The sequence below is a fragment of the Kwoniella pini genome, chromosome 5 (genome assembly GCF_000512605.2).
Source record: "Kwoniella pini CBS 10737 chromosome 5, complete sequence".
In the NCBI taxonomy this organism is placed as follows: Eukaryota; Fungi; Basidiomycota; class Tremellomycetes; order Tremellales; family Cryptococcaceae; genus Kwoniella; species Kwoniella pini.
Genome location: NC_091720.1, coordinates 856,305 through 876,345, shown reverse-complemented (window position 1 = coordinate 876,345; position 20,041 = coordinate 856,305). Strand labels below are relative to the sequence as shown.

The window sequence follows — 20,041 nt, the reverse complement described above, 5'->3', positions numbered from 1 at the left end:
TATTGATACAAGCATAATAACCCCAGTACATGTCATTATCCCCTTCCAAACATCGAACGCTATCCCGTCAACCCTCTTCTCCCTCTCTTGCCGTGGGTCTACCACCAGCACTACCGGAATCCAATATCATGCAACCTTCCTCCCCTTCCAAGCTGGCAAAGTCCAGATCACGCAAACGTATACATCGAGGAGATGTTTCCTCCTCAGCAGCGTCGTCCGATAATGAAGAGGAGGGTTTGACACAGATAACGCCGAAGAGAAAGATTATCAACCCTATAGAAGCTCCCCTACCTCTGTCAACAGGTAAAAAGCCCAAAAAAAAGATGACTCTACAAGAGAGACTAGCTGCAGCAGCCAGTGCAAAAGCTGGAACCTCCGAAGGCGGAATAAAGGCCAAGGTGAATAGTATAGCGGATTTTAGCAGCTTCATCAGCGAGGCAACACAAATATCGGAAAGCTCTTCAACTTCAAAAGTGTCAATGACACCTCAGACAAGATCAGAACTTTTATCATCCCGAAGCATCGCTTCTTCTAGCTCCAGCGATAAAGTAGTAGTTTGTGTCAGGTCAGTTCAGATCTCAATCTTGCTCTTATCTCTGAGACAGGTAGGGCTTACATCTTATTTCCGCAGGATCAAACCAACCTCCCACCCCTTTGCCAACATTGCATATGAGATATCTCCCACGTCATTGACGCTCTCAGATGATCATCCAAAAGTAAAGCAGAGAGGGGGGAAAGCAGGAAGAGAGGATGGGTATACCTACACGTTTGGTAAGTCGATCGACAGATGTCTCGTACCTACCTAATATGTGTCCAATAGATAAATTGCTACAATTTCCTTCGACCACCCCTGATCTGTATGGAGCGAAGGTAGCACCACTTGTGGATAAGGCGATGAATGGGTTCAATAGTACTATCTTTGCGTAAGTGATAATGGCTTGTTCTTGATACGTATGCTTAAGGTCCGATATAAATAGGTACGGTCAGACTGGGAGTGGAAAGTCCTTCACCATGGTAAGTTACGAATCGAATATCGGTCAGAAGAAATATGCTCAAACATGCAACAGACCGGAACCGCCGATGAGCTGGGCATCATACCTTGCGCTATAGATGGTGTTTTCGATGCGATCACCGCTGTGAGTCCAGTCTTGAACCTTATCCGCTTGGACTGACATTTTACAGGACACGGAACGAGCGTTCTTGTTGCGTGTATCCTATATCGAAATTTATAACGAAACCTTGCGTGACTTGCTAAACTTCAAGAAAGGTCCCCTGAAGGATGATGAGAAGCCTGCGATACATTATGCGAAGGTGAGTGTAGCTGCTCAGCACTCACTCCGGCTAAACAACTTTTGCGAACAGGGAAAAGTCTATGTCGACCCGCTAGTAGAGGAGATCGTGTCTACACCGCAAGATGTGATAGATCTGCTGGAGAAGGGGAACGCTCAAAGGAGAGTCGGTGCGACTGACTGGGCGAGTCGGACTTGTCTCGACTGTGGGAAGTAAAGCTAACGTATCGAATCCAGAACGAACGATCGTCCCGATCTCATTGTGTTTTTACCATAGTTGTTGAATCGAGGCCAAGGGACGGCGATGGGGATGATGATATCAGGTTGTCCCGATTAGTAAGCTCAATGTCATTTTATGCTGAGTGATTCGCTGATAGAAGTTCCTTCGCAGAACTTGATCGTAAGCTACAGGTCCACAAAGTGCTTGTGTATACTAACGCTGTCCATAGGATCTTGCTGGTTCCGAAAAAGCAGTCTCAGATTCAGAAAGAAGAGGTGAAGGCAAACATATTAATCAGAGGTGAGTACACTTTGGCTCGATTCAATTACTGATGAACCTTGTCAGTCTGCTGGCCTTGCGAGAGGTGATCAACAAGCTTACCGAGAAGACCAAGGCATCGTAAGCAACCCAATTCCCATATACTTTTGTTGTGCTGATGGTCACGTAGTCATGTACCTTACCGAAATTCCAAGCTCACACATCTGCTGGAAAATGCCCTCGGCGGGGATTCGAATATCTGTGTGATATGCACGTGAGTGAAATCAAGTCAAGCTGCAGCAGACGTCGCTGATGTCCAATCAGGATGTCTGCGGAAGAGGAGCATTGCGGGGAAACACTTGAGACGCTGAAATTCGCTGGTCGATGCTCACAAGTCAAGACTAATGCCAAGAAGAATGTTTTACAATCCTCAGAGCGGGCTCTCATCAAAGCAAAAGATCAGGAGATCGAAGATTTGAGGCTGAGGCTTGCTACTTTCACAAAGAAGGATGTAAACCCGATATCTGACGTAAGTGCAATCAGCCCGCCGACAAACCGCAAGCTAAGCATCACGTCACATATAGCTTGCAGAGTCTGTAGCAGCCATGGAAGCAAGAAAGTCAAAATTAGTCGCTCAATTATCCAAACTCAACGGCGAGATCCTTACATCTGAATTACCCCGATCCGGTTCCGGTCTTCCTCTTTCGCCACCCAAGCCGAAGCGAAGGCGTATCAGTGATTTCTCGGCGATGATATCGACTGGATCTGGTAGGACCGGTATTGGCTTGGGCACACCGAAGAAAACGGTCGATCGACGGGCAATCAGCGGTATGAGCAGATTGACAGAGGAAAGCGAGGAGATGGCAGGAATTATGGGCACGCTGGAACAAGCTGCCGGCGGTGGTGTTGCGAAGGTATGTCACCTGAGTAGAAGCAGCATTCATAAGCTGACCCCACGGGTAGAGCTTTGAGCAAGACCGGGCATTGGCAGCAGCTCGTCGAAACCTCGCCACGAAGGAAGAGGAATTATCCCTTGCAAACCGAAATCTTGCTTCCGCTCTCGCTCGTGCATCTCAACTGTCCGAGCGGGACGCGAAAATTTCCACCTTGGAGACTGAACTCAGGCAAGCTCTAGACGCTTTATCTTCTACCCAGCAGAAGCTCCAGCGCACCGAGAGCGACATGGGAGATCAAAATGCTCAACTTGAAAGTACTAGAAGTGAAATGGTGGCGAAAATCGAAGAACGATCGAAAAGGATCGACGAGTTGGAGAACAAGGTGATTGATTTAAGGAATAGCCGGGAAGAGCTTGTCCTGGAGGATCAAGGCAGACTCGAAGAGGTGCAGAAGCGATCGGAAGAGCTGAGCAAGGAGAAGGAAGGCTTGGAGTGTACGCTCAAAAGACTACAGCACGAAGCCTTAGAACAGGGTGGTGAGGTAGAAAGGTTGAAAGGCGAAATCGCCACTTTGGTTGATCGAGGTGCAGAAACAAAAGCTCAGACAGAAATTTCTTCACTCCAAATTGCTCAACTCGAAGACAGTATGACCCAATTGAAAAAACAATTAGAAGAGAATCAATACTCTCAAGCCAGCCGAGAAGCCACTTTACAGACCGAAAAGGCTATCGCAGAGAGACAGGTAGAAGAAGCTCGCGCCGATCTTGATAGGTTTCAACGCGAAGCGATGTCGAACGAAGCGAATGTTCTAGGACAATTGCGAGACGAGATTGGTAATCTTAGAAAGGCCCGGGACGAAGATAAGCTGGCTTTCGAGAAGATGCGATTGGAGCTTGAAAGAGAGATTGAAGAAGGCAAGGAAAGGAGCAAGGATGAGCTTACCCAGGCAAAAAACGAGGCAGAAGAGAGAGAACGGAAATTGCGAGAACAAGTTGCTGAAGCGCTCAAGACCTTACAAGAAGCGGCCAAAGCCAATGATACCTTGCAACAGACAATCCGGCTTGAGACCGAATCGAAGGCTACTATTCAACAGGAGAAGGCGGATATCGTTATGAAGTTGGTAAGAGCCACTCAAGATATGGAAGACATTGCTACCAGTAATAAAGATCTTGAAGAACGATTGCAATCCGCCTTGAATATCAAAACCACCCTAGAAAACGAGCGTGATGAAGCCCGTAATCGTCTATCCGCATCCGATGGCGCTGCTGACCAGCTTAAATCCGAAACGAACGCTCGCCAAGATGCGGAAGTGAGACTAGAGCTTGCAATCAACAAATTACACGAAATGGAAGACAGATTAGGTGCTATGCAAAAGGATTTAGAGGTACAAGAGAAACGACTGGAAGCAGAGGCTGCCTCCCGCCAAGATGCCGAGAATAGAATTCAAGACATTGCTTTGGCAAGAGATCAAGCAGTAGCTGCCGAAAGAGAGAAAGAGAAGGCCGCAGATGAAGAGAAGAAATGCAGGATTGCAGCTGAGAAGCGTATCGAGGAGCTGTCAATGCAAAGGGAAGCGAACCTTGAGGGGGTGAAGGAGATGAGAAGGAAGATGGACCTGGAAAGTAGCTCGCGCAAGGAGGTGGAGGCGGAGTTGGAGAAGCTAAAAGCGCGACAGAGTGCCGAAAATTCAGGTCAAGATAAGCTGAGGGCAAAGCTGTTAGAGACGATCAATGCGAAAGAAGAATTGTCGCGGCAATTATCAGAACTTGTTCAATCCGTCAAGAAGAAAGATGAAGAGCTCAGGTCTGTCCTTGCCACTCGAAACGATATGTCCAACACGATCGCCAATCTCGAAGAAGTCCACAAAGCTCTTGTCGAGCAAAATGAGAAAGCTGAATCATGCCTCAAGACGGCCGAAAACAAGATTGCAACGCACTCGGCCCTTGAACGATCTGTCCTTGATTTGCGTCATCAACTCGAAGCCGAGAGGACTGGTCGAATTGCTGCTGAATCTCAGGTCACCAAGGTATCTCAAGAGCTTATAACCAAGCACGAATCCGCTCAACAAGTTCTGGAAAATGAATTGATCTCGCTCCGCCAAGCTCTGAAAGTGGCTCAAAAGGAAAAATCGGACGCTCAATCCGAAGCCGAATTGGAGAGAGTCAAGGCGGATGAACTCTGTTCTGAGCTCAACGAGCTCAAGTCGAGATCTGAGGTCACTATCACCACTTCCGTTTCCTCTCGCCTTCGTCATTCAGCACCTGGTCCTGGATGGGGTACCGATAAGGACATGTCAGCTACCGCCCTAGATAGTTTAAGATCACGACGAGGCGTTTCAGCCGGTACCCATGTGTTGGACGCGTCTCTGAGTATGCTAAAGGCCAGGGACGATGACGAAATCGAAAGGTTAGAAAGGATCATCGAAGTTCAGAAGGAGATCATAGACGAACAAAGGGAGAAGATCGAAAGATGGGCCAAGGTGAGTCGGCGGTTCACGATTTGAAACACAGCTGATTAATGGTTCTCAGGAGATGGAGAAACAACGAGAGATAGTCCGATTGCTTACGAACGACAATTCACAACCTTCGCCGATTCCTGCTCGCACTAGATCTCCTCGAGGTCACGGGAAATCCCATTCAATATCGCATTCACCGGCGCCAACACCATTACCCAATGCGAAAGGCTTAGTATCGAGTTTCACGGCTCGAAACTTGGCTTTGCCTACTAGTCCAAGCCCTTTGCCCATGCATCCGAGTCAATTCACTAACTCTTCCGCTAGAAAAGCCAGAAGAGTGACCATTGAGCATGATATGGATAAATTGACAGGTGAGATCGAAGGTTTTCTAGCAGTCCGAATTCAGCTAATACCGTTTCGACAGAATCGAGTAAGGTCATTAAGGCAAAAGCAATATTCGAATCTCCGGAGAAGAACGCTGCCCCGGCTACTCCTCCCAAAATCCCTCTACGGGCAACCCAAAGTATAAGGTCTGTTCCTAGACAGCGACGTCCGTAAGATGCTTTTTCATTTCGTTCTTTTAACAATTTTTCCGCTGTGCGGTATCCTTTGTACATCATCGTCCCCAGCGGTCTCCGATATAGTCGCTTTGCAGCACAAAACATTGTATATAACTCTCCTGCATGTATTTATCCGGTGACTGTAAAACCTTGATCTGGATCATCGGCATTTTATACATAACATCGAGAAGAACCTAAATCGCCTTGTTATCGTTATCAGATGATGATCGCGATCACGTGACATATGAAACATCAACAACAAACGCAAATGCGTATTGTCGGTGATCAACTCATCGCTTGAAAGTACTCTAAAATGACAAAATAGCTGAAGACAGCACATGCACTGCACTGGCCGATATGGCAATTATAGCGCAGAGTACGCATGATGATCTTAGAGATCTTGCTCCGGAGGAGGCGCAAGAGTTACGTGACTTTCTAGAGAAGCGAAGATGGTTTGAGGGAAAGCTAAAGGTGGGTCAAGATTTGACAATGGAATTGTCGCTGATGAACGAGATGCAGCTTTTGGACGATTTACCATCTATATATCCATTCTTACACCCCGCACTAATCAGCGAAGGGTCATCGCTAAGAAGAGAAGGCGAGAGCTCATCGCAATGGCAGCTACCCGGTATCGATAAGGTGAAAGAATGGCAAGAAGACAGGGATAAGCTAGAAGAAGAGGTACTGCTTTTTGACGGTGGGGATCTTGGAAGGATGAAAGAGATGACTAGAGGTGAGCGACACGCTCTCACATATACCCGATGGCAGAGTGCTGAAGCGATTGCAGCGGCCACACTCCTCCCTTTGACTCCGCCTTCGACACATCTCGTTTCAATTACCCTCGACCTCATCGTTTTGATCGATCGAATTTTAACATTACTAAGAAAGCGAGGACAACTCCTCGACCTTACGCTGACTCGACTACATTGGGATCAAATGAGATGGGAAATCGGAAAGGAAACCAAGAAGATACGCGACGAAATAGCGGAGATTGTGCAGAACAAGGGGAAATGGCTGCCTGCTGTCGGGATAAAGCATTCAGAGTTATCAGTGGCTGCAGTGCCTCAAACACCTTCGCCTGTCATGACTACTTTGCCAAGATCTGGGTCCTTCACCACTCTTATCGATCCTTCGAATTCACCATCGACTCCTCCGCGTCAAAGCGCCTCCAAAATGCACTTCTCGCCAAGGCATTCACTACATATCCCTCTCCTTCACTCCCAGTTAGTCAGCTTGAACGTTCGACATCGCAATCTTACGTCAAATCAATTGACACGTAGTAGCATTCTCCTAGATAAGATGATAGATTTAGCAGCACCTCTAAGGGGTTTAGGAGATATCAACGGGCCGGCCGAGACGGAAAGCGCTGTGCCGGATGTTTTTCTAGATCTGCAAGATGAAGTAGATGCGCGGGCCAAAGAGACGTCGGACAGGATCGATTGGTGCAAGCAGCTAGAAAAGCAATGGGAAAAGTGAGCTATCCATCTGAAATCGATATCCGGGCGCCGCTGATTATCAGTATTAGGTGTCGAATCCACTACGCAGCATCTCGGGAAGTCTTACATAGATCCGAGCAACTGTCACAGCTCTTCCGGTCCTACCTCAATGAACCTGCTACAGGCGAGCGACACGCTGAGCTCTCAGACAGGCTCACGTCCACCAAGGCTTACCTACCAAACCCAATTGACCATTCCTTTTCTGGTCTATCGCATCCGTCCTATCCGGAAATCGAGCGGCATAATACGGATGTTGTTGAGGCTCTCCAAGGCACGTACAACCAAGCTCGAGATCTTTTCTCAGCCTGTGAAGTAATGGTTACCTGGTATGGAACGCTAGAGCAGTCCCGGCGACCTATTCTGTACGAGGAAGGGAAAGTGTTGGAGATTACCGAACAACTGCAAGAGGTGATGAACGAGCTCTCAAGGGCTAATCAAGAAATGATGTTCCCCGAGTCTGATAGCACTTCTGGTATCATCGAAGCGCAACAAGCGGTGCTCCAGCACCTAGAGGTGGACAAAGGAAAGCGTCGGAGCGAAGAAGGAATTATACGCTCGCAAGTACTGACCTTGGCTATCATGAAATATCAAGTCATCTTGCGAAAGCCGCCTTTAGGTTTAGACCATATCCAGAATGTTGATAGTTCGATAATACGGGCCAATGCAGAAGCTGAAGATCTGCTGGAATTGGCAAATAGCGTGTCCAGACTGGTAGAAACCTCTATACGACATCAGGAAATGCTTGGATTGCTACATCCATTCCTTCGGTCGGCAGAGCACCTACGAAGTATGCTGGACGTGAAGGAGAAGAATATCCAATTGCTAGTACGTCAAAACCGATGGCCGGAAAGCCAGGACCTGGATGAGAACTTTGCAACGGATGCCGATGAGCTCAGTAAACAGATCTCAGCGTTGACGCAGAATACTCTGCCGCCTCTGATGGCGTTGTTTGAAACCCAATCGTCAAAGCTGCGGACCCACGTAGAAGAGACGACGTCGGATCTCAGCAGAAGGCAGAATTCTCTACACGGTCTGGTGGAAATGTCAAAACGATTACATGATCAAGCAAGGGCGATGCGGGATTTCGAGAGCAGGCAAGCGGCTTTACGTCTTCAAGCGGAAGAGCTCATGCAAGAGTTATCATCAGAGGCATCTGTTGACAAACCGGCCTCAAGAGTCGATGCGCTGCAAGAAGAATACGAAATCTGGGTTTCAAGCTTAGAGATACCTTTTCTGTCTGACAACGGCAGGTCAAGCGAAATTGCCGATGGTCTCCCATCAGCTGAGAATCACGATGAGACCGATCAAGCTGTGATAGACCACGTCAATATATCAACTTTGCAAGTCGCTTCAGCTATAGCCAATTGCAGGACGGCTCTGCAGCATCATCTCGGTCAAAAGTGGTCAAATCACTGCGGTGAGGCAACAACTCGCTTCGATCAACTCGTTTCATCCTGGAAGTCGCTTAAGCAGGAAATCCAGCAGAATATGTCGCTGGGGCGAAATGACATGACGCAATATCGAGATAGCTTGAAGGAGCGGAAGAAAGATTTTCAAAATGCCTTTAAAGAGCTAGAGGGCGTCATCAGCAACCGCCCTGACGGAGTGGATGACGATCTTGACGATTGGGCATTCACACTTGAACACAGAGGACTTGTGATGACAGCTGTACTCGGGGAAATGGAGGCTACAAGCGCTGCTCTTAATAAAGCCCATCTTGATGTGTCCGCCAAGACAGATAGCACCACAAGGCTCAACGACGTCTTTGGTCCTGCAGCGGAATTACCAGGATCGGGCGATGCCGGATATGCGCCACTTGTTAACTCTCTGCAAGCGGAGCTGGACAAGTTGAATGTACAAGGTATCGCCTATCCAAAGAGCGAGGATGTGCCATCTTTACGACGACTGCCTGATCTCAGAACAGTCAAGAGGATTAGAACTACCTTGAACACCATGGCGGATCGAGTCGGCCAAATACCTGATGGTGAAAAGGGAAATATCGTCAAATCTATTACTTCACTGAGAGAATTGCTGCCTCGACTTGACTTCCTCGCCGAGGCAGATCAACGTTTCAAAGAGTGTGATTATGCCATTAGCAACCTTCTCAAGGCCATAGATGTGAGTTTTGACGACGACGAAGTCCAACAAGCTTTGTCCGTTGCGGGCGTCGCGCATCATCGCGCTACCTCTATCGGCCGTGACTTTGACGATCATCGAGTGGTCAATGAGGAGGAAAGGATAACTCGTAACTGGAGCGAGATCCGTATCCTCGCGCAAGATTATCTCCCTCGTCAATCTCAAGGCTCAATCGTGGTTCCCACCACGACAACACCTCGGGCCAGAACCGTATCATCTCGACTGCCCCGTTTGACTAGCTCTATCTCCCGCGCCACGTTCCGGTCGACTTCTAACTCGAGTTTGGATACTGCAAATATTATCTCGCCTGTTGTTGGCACATCCCTAAACCTCCGCGACCGAGCCGTCTCTGATACTCCCACTCGACATCGGGTTTTCAGTATGAAAGCCACGGGAATACCCCAATTGGGTGCAACGTCTCTAGCCAGTGGAAACGGTATTTCCCCAAGACCTTCTCGCCTGTCTATGTCAAAGTCCGTCAACAAGAAGGAGTATGTGGCGGATGCAAGAAGTAAATTGGATCTGGCTGTAGGACAAGTCGTGAATAAGCTCGAGGTGAGTTATCTCATGGTGAACCTTGGCTTACGTCAAATAGATACATGTACCGATTCGACCTGTAGGTGTAAATAGTGATAACGGGGACTGGACAGATCAATCTGGACAGTATTGGATTGGAGCGGAAGGGCGAGCGAAACTCTGCTTCTGTCGAATACTCAGATCCCGTACTGTTATGGTCCGGGTCGGAGGTGGATGGGTAGAATTGTCAAAGTGAGTCAGAAGTGCTGAAGAATGCGGCTGATGTCGTCCAGATTTCTCTTGGACCACTTCGCAGAGGCGGTGCAAGGTTTCGATGACTTCCCCGAGAACATGTCCTCTACCAATTGGCTTTTCGGCTCAAACATATCATCCCAATCGGTATCTCTTCGGCAGAGGATGCCCCCATCCACGTCATCCTCTTCGCTTGCATCCATCGCACCAGAGAAAACGCCTGCGAGGCCAAATGGAACGAGTCCAGTGAGGACACCAAGCGGACCCGGCAGTCCACTTCAAGCGTTCCAGTTCATACGCAAGGCATCGGAGAGCCCCAATGCCAGGGAAAAGGAGAAAGAAAGATTCCGCGGAAGGAGATCCATTCTCGGCAAGGATCATTCATCAGATACATAATGCATTTGTTTAAACCTTATGACTACATTTACGTTACATACAACGGTGTTATGATAGATTAATAAAAACTACTGGTCATTCCCGGTGTTACCAAACCAAACCCAGGAGCTAATTGATGTCGAGGAGCGGCAGTGTATTGTTCGTGAAGATTGGCATATGGTAAAGCTGGTGGACCCATATCTCCTGGGTTGTTATCAAACTTGCGCTTCCTATTCTTTCCCCCTTTACCGGCACCCCTAGCCTTGGCTGCCGCTATGTCCTCTTTGAGACGTCGATTGAGTAGACGTAATTGATGCAATTCATACTGCCAGGAGGTGCCTCGGGTCGTTTCGAGCTCTTCGAACAAGTTGGCGGCAGGCGAGTGAACCACAGGTTTGGCACGGGTTATTGTTTGTATATTAGCCCCAGGGACTGGTGATAAAATTAACTTGACCTGGATGACTAGGCTAGTTGGAGGAATGCCAGTGATGGAAGCGATATCGTGACTCGATAGACGTGAGGTCTCGCTCTCGCCATTACTGCTTGTTTCGTCATCGCCACGCGCACCGCCAGACGGTATGTCAGGAATGGAGCGGCGCGGAGCGTATATGACAGTGATTACTTCCAGTTGGTTGCCTGATTTGTGGACAAGCTTGTGTTGAACAGACACGGCGCCGCTTCTGGTCTCATTATTCAACACACGTCGAATGGCAGAGGAAACAGAGGCCACGGGTGCTGAAGGATCCGCTTGAAGAAGCATTTGCGAAGGAGGGCTATTATCTCCACCAGGTAGAAGGGAGAAGAAGCTTTGCCCAACGAGGTCGTCGGATGGTTGACCGAGAACACCCTCGACACCTTGCGTGGCGTGTAGTATGAGGCCTTGGAAGGAAATCTTGCCCCAGAATTCGGTTTCACCTAGACCCCCGTACTTGGATATAGAGTCCCAAGGTAAAGCGGGAACTGCCCGGGCTCGGCCACTAAGTATGACTGCCTTTCGACCTTTACCAGCTTCCACAACTAATCTACCGACACTCTCGATCCAAATATAACCGGAAGTCTTTCGGCGTATTCGGAAGACAAGATTGACGTGACGAGCAGCAGATCCATCAGATGGCGCATGAGTTGAATCCTTCAGTTCCCGCATGAGTGGGACGATGTCGGAAGGGTGAGCAAATTCGGAGATGTTCTTGTTGAGAAGCTCTTCGGGCTCATATTCGAGTACACGTCGAACGGAAGGCGATACGTATTGGAAGAATCCCTTGAGGGAAAGAGCGTGAACGAAATCGTCTGTGTTGTCTAAGACCATCTTGAGCCATTCGATCCTCCCTGCCTCTTCTCCTGATCCACTGGTAAGAGTGTTAACCCGTTGTCCCATGATCTCCATCACTTCGCCGCTGAGCCCGGTGAGTCCTATTTCCCGGACAGGCGGGCGTAGCGGCTTCTCTGGCGGGTTAGATACAGTGTAATTGACCTGGTAACTTCCGTCTCGCATGTTTCGTAAGATGGCATTGGGTTGTTCGACCAAGTCTACTTGGAACCCAACGTGATAGACGATGTCCGTGCCATCCCACGGTATGGGTACAACAGTAACCAAATTGATGAAAGGCACACCCCCCCGCCTGTAGTTGATGAGGGATGCTTGACATTCTTTTCCAGCATTGAGCATACGCTTCAGGTGTGCAACAGCGGTGTTGTCCGTATACTTTCGTTTGGATCCTTTCACCACATCACCCTCGGGGGCTGAGGCGGAAAGTTAGCAGAGTCACTCGGGAGCGAACAGGAGGAATACATACCCTGCAAGAACCGACAGTTTCGACCCAATATCTGAGGCAAGTCGTAACCAGTGAGCTGGCTGAAGCTCGGCGATGCGTACACAATTGGCGAGTCATAACGTCGGATGTCCTAAAAGGCGGGTCAGCAATCGCAAATAGCATGTATATGCTACTCACCACTACCAAGAAACTACAACTTAGATCGACTGGACCAAGCACAGTGCTGGGATCTCGTCTGGCAGCTACTCGGGCCAAGACACCAACCATGTCAAATCCTGTTGTTGAGTATAGACCGGGACCATCCGTCAATTGTGGTGGCATGGGTCCAGCAAGCAAGGAGTGAGTGTTGGAGGGTGGTGCATAAGGAGCGGAGGAAGATGAGGCGATGTTGATGGTGCTGGCGGAATTATTCGGCGCGGACACAGATGACACACCGTCATAGTTCGTGAAGGAATTTTGTGGGTACGAGGGTTGCTGTGGAAGGATGGCGGATGTTGCCATTGACGTCGAATCAGATTGCGGGTAGGTGGTATTTCGCGAGCTGGGTGGGGGAGGACGACGTTGAGACGGTTGTTGCTGCTGCTGCTGCTGCTGCTGCTGCTGATTATTGCGCGCTGCAAGGATGCTCGGACTGGGATTGGGATTGACATAGAACATGGATTGCGCCTCGTGCTTATTCTGATCTTGGTTCCACTCCCATACTCCATTCTCATTGCTGTACGCTGGCACGGTACTGTTGTTGTCGCAGTACATCTGTTGGTTATCGGTGGCTGCATTGGTAATACCAAATGCATTCGAGAAGATAGTTCCCGGGGTGAGCTGATTGATATCTGAGCCGAACAAGTTGGCTCCGCTGAATCCACTCCATGCTTCACCACCAGGTGGGAAAGTCGGTGCTCCGCCAACCTGATTCGTCAAGAAGGATGGCACTTGGAACCTAATGTCTCTTGAGAACGCTGAGGGATCTAGAGAAAGACCATTGTCTTGGCTCTCAGAGGTTTTAGTGGCTGGCGACTTGCCTTTTTCAAGCGATGATGGAGATCGCGGCGGTGACTGTGAAGGAACATGATATGTTGGTAGCTGAGGTTGTGATGATGTGGAGGATTGGCTGTACTGTCGGTTAGGATTGTGATGACGAGACGATGCGGTGGAAGAGGTCGACCCTCGGGGTAATGGTTGCTGAAAATTGATGGAAGAAGGGGAGGGTCGGGACATGGAGATGCCTTGAGCGAAATTACTATACTGTTCGTCCTGTGACGGGATCCTTGGGTACATATTGTGTGATGGAGGATTGACGACAGGAGGTGTTTGTTGAAAATTCATAAAGTTGGCCCAATCTAGTGGAGATTGTGCATTTTGAGATGACTGCGTGCGAGGGACGTTTGCCGTATTTGATTGATTGTTGTCGGACTCCGTATTGTTTGGCGGCGGGCGCTGTTGATTGTTGATTTGAGACATGGTGAGCGAAGGAGATTTGAGTCAAGTGCAAGAAATAGAAGTTTTTGTATGATTTGAGCTTTGCTAGTCGTCGAATACTTGACTTTTATTGATGGGGCAAGGCAATGAGCGTGCGTATGAAAGTAGGATGAACGATGGATTGAGATTTGAGTTTAGATTTGAACAATTGAATTAATTGAATGATTCGATGATTGAATATGTGAATCGTAGAAATGACTGATACTAGTGTCTATGGGTTTATGGGAAAAGGACTAAACAACTGAAGAATAGTACAATCAGGAAAATCAGAAAAATGCCAAATGGGGCAAAATTCCCTTATATGCTTTCGCTTTTGAATTTGAATTTTGAATGGAATAACATTCTCCATTTTGCCCATGCATTACTGCTTAATCTCTTTTGGCTCTGGTGCGAGGACGTTTCATCAGTCATGAGGGATTTTTCATCTACGGCGATACATAGGGGAGTATTTCGCTTGAATCTTGGTAACTCGGGCATGTGTTCTCCCTTTTACTTCTCAGTTTGTTGCAAATCTATTTCGTATTCCATTCCGCGTTCTTTTTGCATCGATTTCCTCTGACACCTACCCGTCTGGAGGTTTCAGAATCGTCATTAATTTATCAACTTCAGTTTTATGGTGATGGGGTGGTGTGATATGGTTGAATTACTATTGATGGTACTAACCTGTCCAAAGCAATCGCCGGACAGATGTCTTGTAAGGGGTTTGATTTATTGTTTAATTTATTTTAACTATCCCTGATTCATTTGAGAATTCCTCTGGATGTACCCCTGCTCCACGTGTTTATTGTCTAAAGCTCCGAGAATAGTAATGACGTCTATGGAAATCACCGGACTCAGCGATCGATCGGGATCGCCCATCTGAATCTAATTATTAGTGGCTTTTTACTCTTTTTACTTCAAAGTTCACATGTTCTGGCCACATTTGTCGGAGTCTCGGCCACTGGCCTCACTCATCACAGAGGCCATTGCAAATCCCATCGTGGCACGCACATGCTAAGAACCCAAATGTCATCGAACTGCTCAGCTTTGCTAGATTCCCAATTCGAGTATCAACAATGCATTTCTAAGGCAGGATACGGGTCATGAACGGCTCCTCATTTGCGCGACAGTATTCCATGCTGTTCCCGTCGCTTTCGGTCCCTCCTGGTGCATAGATCATTCTCAGTGTGAGCCAGACTTGATAGAGATCTAATACAGTCGTTTCCCCTCTTTCATGAGCTTGTCGTTAGAAGAACGGGTCGATCATCGCGCAGGACATCGAGGTGATATGAGTTGTAGATGCTCAGACTAGTTCACTACGGATAGATTCCAGATCAACAAAGCGCTATTGAACAACTTGTATGTAGCCGACAGTGGGGCGGCAAGCAAGAACAAGATGAAGTGGTTGATAAAGGGTGGGTTGAAGAAGAGGAGAAATCCCTCGTGCTATCAGACGCCGCCAGTCGGCGATACTTGGATAGCTGTACTTTTGTCAATTGATGTCTATGTGTAGGGTCCTTCTCACTGCAACAACGAGCAGAAGTGGTCGGATGCCGATGGAAGGAGATCGTGGTTGAGGAGCAGGACGACAGCGGGAGCTATACGTGAATCAGGTCACACGAGGCGTCAGCATCGAGCTGCATAAGTATCACTTCTGAGTGATGGATTTCTCGGGTGGATTGAACGCCCATCGCAGCGAAAATGATTGTCCGGGTGTATGATACCCACTGAGAAATTACCAATGACGAGAGGATGAATGTGCTTTCCCCACGACCCGGAATTGATCAGATCGCATGCGGGGGGCGATATGGTCGATACTATTGTATAGAGAATCAGATGAGTGTGTTTGGTCTCAAAGCCAGATGTGAGTTTATTGCAACAGACGGGATAGACTGCCGACGAACCGACAGCCGGAGTGTTCCACAAATTCGTATTGACTTATCCCCAGATAAAGCACTCAGATGGGTCGTGGTGACGAGCAACGCAGATCGCATAGCGTCGTGTCCAGCTGATTAGGACACAAGATGAGGAGCAGTGAAAGCGAGGTAGAGTGGAGGAGAGGAGTGCTCAAACAACGCAAGGACCGAAGGCAGGCAGGAAGGGTCAAAAAAGGAAGAGAGAGACATGGTTTATCATCCAGTGCAAGTGCGTAGCCCTGCGCAACAACAATTGTTTGATCCCCAACGAGATAATTGCCTTCCTGTGTGAGGAAACAGTGGAAATGGATGTTCTTTGTTTGGATTTTCTCTGTTGGCGATTGAGATCTCATCGTTCATGTACATGATGACAACACGACTCTACCGTATACAACTGAGATGGTGGATACAGCGTGCACTGACGGCTCGAACATATGGTGCACGATACAACTTCCCCGTAATCTGCGTCCCCATTGTCATCATTGCTCCTCAGCCGCGGGCCACATGTAGAACACTGCGAGCGACCTGTAGGGCCTCCAACCCTGCGTTAGATCCTCCATTTCTTTGGGAGTCAAATACATCCCGCCTCTGTAGTAGACAAGATCAGCTGCTATTTTGTGCCTTGGCAGTCACTTCACTTACTTGACTTTTTTACCGGCTAGTCTAGACTTGAGTATTTCCACAGAAAGACCCTCCGGCAACGGTACAGCCGTGTGTGGGCTCCAGTCCGGATGATCGGGCAAGGGCGATAGCATAGCCTCGGGGGCAGGTGGTGGAAGTGTGCCAGCGGGAACTTGCGCTACCTCTCCCGCTGGAGCTGGTGAATTGGGGGTCGGTGGGATCTGGGCTGTTGGGATGGTATCATCGGGAGTATGCAGGGTGGCAGTATGAGCTGGAATGTTTGAAGGTGTCGAAGGAGTAGGGGGAAAAGCAGGATTTCCTTTTCTGTCGGGTGTCAATTCTCTTGCTTGTGTATCTAATTTCCCTTCTTCTGGTCTCTTAACCACATTCGCTTTAGCTCTGCCCTTTTTGGGGGTTGTACTAGCCTTCTTCGGTAAAGCGTCATGTGCCGATAAAGCCCATCGCAACAACCCTTTCTGAACACCCAGATCCCCGACTGCTAAGACGTCGGGTCGACGAAGGGAGAACATCAAGAACATATCTACGGTCCATTGACCGATACCTCGAACAGCGATAAGAGCTTTGGAAATCTCCTCCTCGGTACCGTTCTGCAAAAGCTCGTTGGACAGCTGACCGGAGGTGAAGTGTTGAGCCAGCGAGATCACTAAGAGTTGACAAGCGACTGGTTTCAGTATGTTGCGTATGGTCAAGGACTTTTCTTGCTGATAACGTCACTCACCATATTCAGCCTTGCGTGTACTCAGACCGACAGATTTCAGCTTCACAACGTCCTCCTTAGACACAGCTTCGGCTGATGGAAATCCATCTTTGCCATCCGGATCAAATCCGTAGAGCGCCCTGAACCGATTGTTGATGGCTCTAGCTGCTAGCCAAGAAACTTGCTGACCTATTATCGATGTGACCAAAGTCCGGAAAGGATCTATTGGTTCGAGGTGTACAAACGGTCGACAAGGCAGATGCGTGAAGAAAAGACCGAATCGCGGATCAACCCTTGACAAATGAGCTATAGCGTCGGGTAGAGAGAATGACAATGTAGGTGGCAGTAGCTGTCCATCTCCTGCAGCATCAGGAAGATTGGGTCGGATCAAGCGGGGAGCAACTACGGCCTGGGATTTCTGTCTTTGACGTTTGGCAGATGGTGCAGAAGCAACGGGACCCGCCTTGGTCTTTTGTGAAGGGTTGAGCTTGGTAGTCAATGACCCACTGGCAGCTCTTGTTCTGGGAGGCATGTCGATATCAAGTATGACAAAGGCAGATATTATAGTGTCGAGTGGACTATAAAGTACGAGACATTGTTAAGCAAGGTTACATAGGTGGACACTTGATGTGGAGTATATACAGGTTAAGCGAGAGTGAATATCCGGAGATTCCAGATACCTCCATGTTCCACGTGTTTTGTTCTATTTTTCCTTAAGCGGGGGAAATCAAAAGAATATAAATAACAAGAGTGACTACCCTGGGTTTGTAAGCTTAAGGTTTACGCTTTTAATGCAGGTTTCATTCAGTGGTCACGTGGCAATTTACGCTAGTCTAAGCTAAGCCATTAGCAACCCTTAAGTGATGCACCATTATCGTCACCACACCATATTCCCACTGTTGATACTAACAAAAACTACTGTAACTTACATGTCTGTTCACCCCTATACTCTATTCAATCATAGCTAATCGAACCAGCCGGTGATACCGAGACTCAGTTATCACTCGGTCCATAGGTTGACCATCTGTGTGTCGGATAACGACCTGTGCATACGACCTGTCACTTTGTATTCTCATTTACTATCATCCTTCTTCGTCCCTCCCGACATGTTCCAGAAAGTGTCAGACAAGTTCCACAGGAAACAGCAGTCATCTGCCTCCAACAAGTCCAATCCTTCCTCTCCATCGGCTACTTCCCGTAACACACCTACATCATCAGCTCCATCGACCCCAGCAGCCGTCGCGCCTTCTTCACCTCTGGTTGAAGTCAAATCTACTCACACTCCTATGGAGGGCATTGAAGGGTGAGTACCGCTTCTTCGAAACATGAGCTTACCACAGCCCTTCTCCTTCTTCCCCTCCACTAGTAAAATCTGCCGCGGGCTCATCAGCATCCTCGTCCCTCTCCAACGTCCCTCCTCAAGCTCGCACGCTGTCATCGGCACTCGGAGTGCATAACAGTGGTCCTATACCCGAAAATCAGACTCCCGTATCCGAGAGCCGAACGATGAGTATACAGATGACCGACGTCTCCGAGCAAGAACCTGAACTCAAGAGGAATGATAGCGCAGCAGATGAAGAGAGGATTCGGGAGAAGGCCAGGGAAGCTCAGGAGCAGGTGAGTAACTCGGTACGCTGTACGCGGCACCAGCTGACCATACTTGCTTCAGGCCGCTCAAGCTCAAGCAAATCTTCAGATGGCTACCCAACAAGCTCGTGTAGCTGCTATCAATGCTGCTGCCACTCAAGCCGCCCTTGAAACAGTTTCAACTGCAACCCCTCAAGTGGCACCAGCCCCCGCTGCAGCTCAGCCTCAACGTAAAACAGCCGGAAGATACGCCTTGTCAGATTTTTATATCGAGAGAACGTGAGTACTCAGGTTGTTGTATTGGGCTCATTCGCTGTAGTCTCGGTACCGGATCTTTTGGCCGTGTTCATTTAGTGAGATCCAAGCACAATGGTCGATTCTACGCGGTCAAGGTATTGAACAAAGAGAAAGTCATCAAGATGAAGCAAGTGGAGCACACCAATTCTGAACGTGAGATGCTGGTTCGAGTGCGACATCCTTTCCTTGTCAATCTCTGGGGAACTTTTCAAGACGTCAACAATCTTTACATGGTCATGGACTTCGTAGCTGGAGGAGAGTTGTTTAGTTTACTTCGAAAAAGTCAACGTTTCCCAAATTCCGTTGCCAAATTCTATGCTGCAGAAGTAGCTCTAGCATTAGACTATTTACATTCCCTCGACATCATTTACCGAGATCTTAAACCCGAAAATCTGCTACTGGGCGCTGATGGCCACGTCAAGGTGACTGATTTCGGCTTTGCGAAACACGTGCCCGATATCACTTGGACCTTGTGTGGAACTCCCGATTATCGTGAGTCACAGGCTAGATTGTGCATAGCTTACAGATAGTGGCACCTGAGGTTGTTCAATCAAAAGGTTATAATAAGAGTGTCGACTGGTATGCTTTGGGTGTGCTGGTGTTCGAAATGCTCGTGAGTTTCTGTTGCTTGTAGCATTTTGCTGACATGTACTTAGGCCGGATACCCTCCCTTCTTCACCGAAGATGGAAATCCGATGAAACTGTATGAGAAGGTGAGCCGCGTTCTGACCGACCTCGCTGATAATTGATCAGATCATCGCGGGCAAAGTCCGTTATCCCTCTTATTTCGACCCGCTAGCCAAAGAATTACTCAAGAACCTATTAGTTGGAGATCTGACCAAACGTTATGGTAATTTGCGGGCAGGATCATCGGATATTTTCGCTCATGGGTGGTTTGCGGAGGTTGACTGGGACAAACTTTACCGAAGAGAGATACCTGCACCATATGTGCCCAAAATTGAAGGAGAAGGGGATGCCAGTCAGTGAGTGCTTGTCTTTCCCGAGTTCTGTTCTGTACTAACGTAAATGACCCAGATTTGATCGATACCAAGAAGCAGATGTCAGCGCATACGGAAAGGCAGGCACAGGGCCTTATGATCACTTCTTCACCGATTTCTAGTTTTGCAATGTTTTTTGTAGTAAAGACCCATGCTTGTATCTGCAAGTATCGCCTTGACATCCTAATGCATCGTTTTGCCTTTTACATCACATTGTTGAATTC

At 48.3% G+C, this 20,041-nt stretch overlaps 6 protein-coding genes across 6 annotated transcripts; 4 read left to right on the top strand and 2 right to left on the bottom strand.

Moving 5' to 3' along the window:
- Positions 1–29: 29 nt before the first annotated feature.
- Positions 30–5,676, top strand: I206_104093 (uncharacterized protein; the record flags this gene model as incomplete). Its single annotated transcript, XM_070202893.1, has 17 exons — positions 30–565; positions 632–771; positions 821–923; positions 978–1,014; positions 1,068–1,136; positions 1,183–1,311; positions 1,363–1,473; positions 1,527–1,625; positions 1,681–1,689; positions 1,739–1,809; positions 1,855–1,908; positions 1,958–2,041; positions 2,092–2,296; positions 2,352–2,681; positions 2,731–5,142; positions 5,192–5,489; positions 5,543–5,676. 17 exons carry the CDS (start codon positions 30–32, stop codon positions 5,674–5,676), a joined length of 4,821 nt encoding a protein of 1,606 aa, XP_070058994.1.
- Positions 5,677–6,035: 359 nt separating this feature from the next.
- I206_104092 (uncharacterized protein) lies at positions 6,036–10,474 on the top strand (the record flags this gene model as incomplete). The annotated part of the gene is made up of 6 exons (XM_070202892.1): positions 6,036–6,149; positions 6,198–6,411; positions 6,466–7,150; positions 7,204–9,850; positions 9,906–10,072; positions 10,120–10,474. The coding sequence occupies 6 exons, from the start codon at positions 6,036–6,038 to the stop codon at positions 10,472–10,474; spliced, it is 4,182 nt and encodes a 1,393-aa protein (XP_070058993.1).
- Positions 10,475–10,532: 58 nt separating this feature from the next.
- Positions 10,533–13,683, bottom strand: I206_104091 (uncharacterized protein; the record flags this gene model as incomplete). The annotated part of the gene is made up of 3 exons (XM_019156067.1): positions 10,533–12,193; positions 12,247–12,355; positions 12,403–13,683. 3 exons carry the CDS (start codon positions 13,681–13,683, stop codon positions 10,533–10,535), a joined length of 3,051 nt encoding a protein of 1,016 aa, XP_019011025.1.
- A 2,392-nt stretch (positions 13,684–16,075) lies between these two features.
- On the bottom strand, positions 16,076–17,467 carry I206_104090 (uncharacterized protein; the record flags this gene model as incomplete). The annotated part of the gene is made up of 3 exons (XM_019156068.1): positions 16,076–16,184; positions 16,239–16,881; positions 16,957–17,467. 3 exons carry the CDS (start codon positions 17,465–17,467, stop codon positions 16,076–16,078), a joined length of 1,263 nt encoding a protein of 420 aa, XP_019011026.1.
- Positions 17,468–18,041: 574 nt separating this feature from the next.
- Positions 18,042–18,970, top strand: I206_104089 (uncharacterized protein; the record flags this gene model as incomplete). The annotated part of the gene is made up of 4 exons (XM_070202891.1): positions 18,042–18,238; positions 18,396–18,552; positions 18,605–18,801; positions 18,877–18,970. 4 exons carry the CDS (start codon positions 18,042–18,044, stop codon positions 18,968–18,970), a joined length of 645 nt encoding a protein of 214 aa, XP_070058992.1.
- A 79-nt stretch (positions 18,971–19,049) lies between these two features.
- On the top strand, positions 19,050–19,939 carry I206_104088 (uncharacterized protein; the record flags this gene model as incomplete). The annotated part of the gene is made up of 5 exons (XM_070202890.1): positions 19,050–19,311; positions 19,377–19,432; positions 19,476–19,532; positions 19,636–19,802; positions 19,855–19,939. 5 exons carry the CDS (start codon positions 19,050–19,052, stop codon positions 19,937–19,939), a joined length of 627 nt encoding a protein of 208 aa, XP_070058991.1.
- Positions 19,940–20,041: the final 102 nt, after the last annotated feature.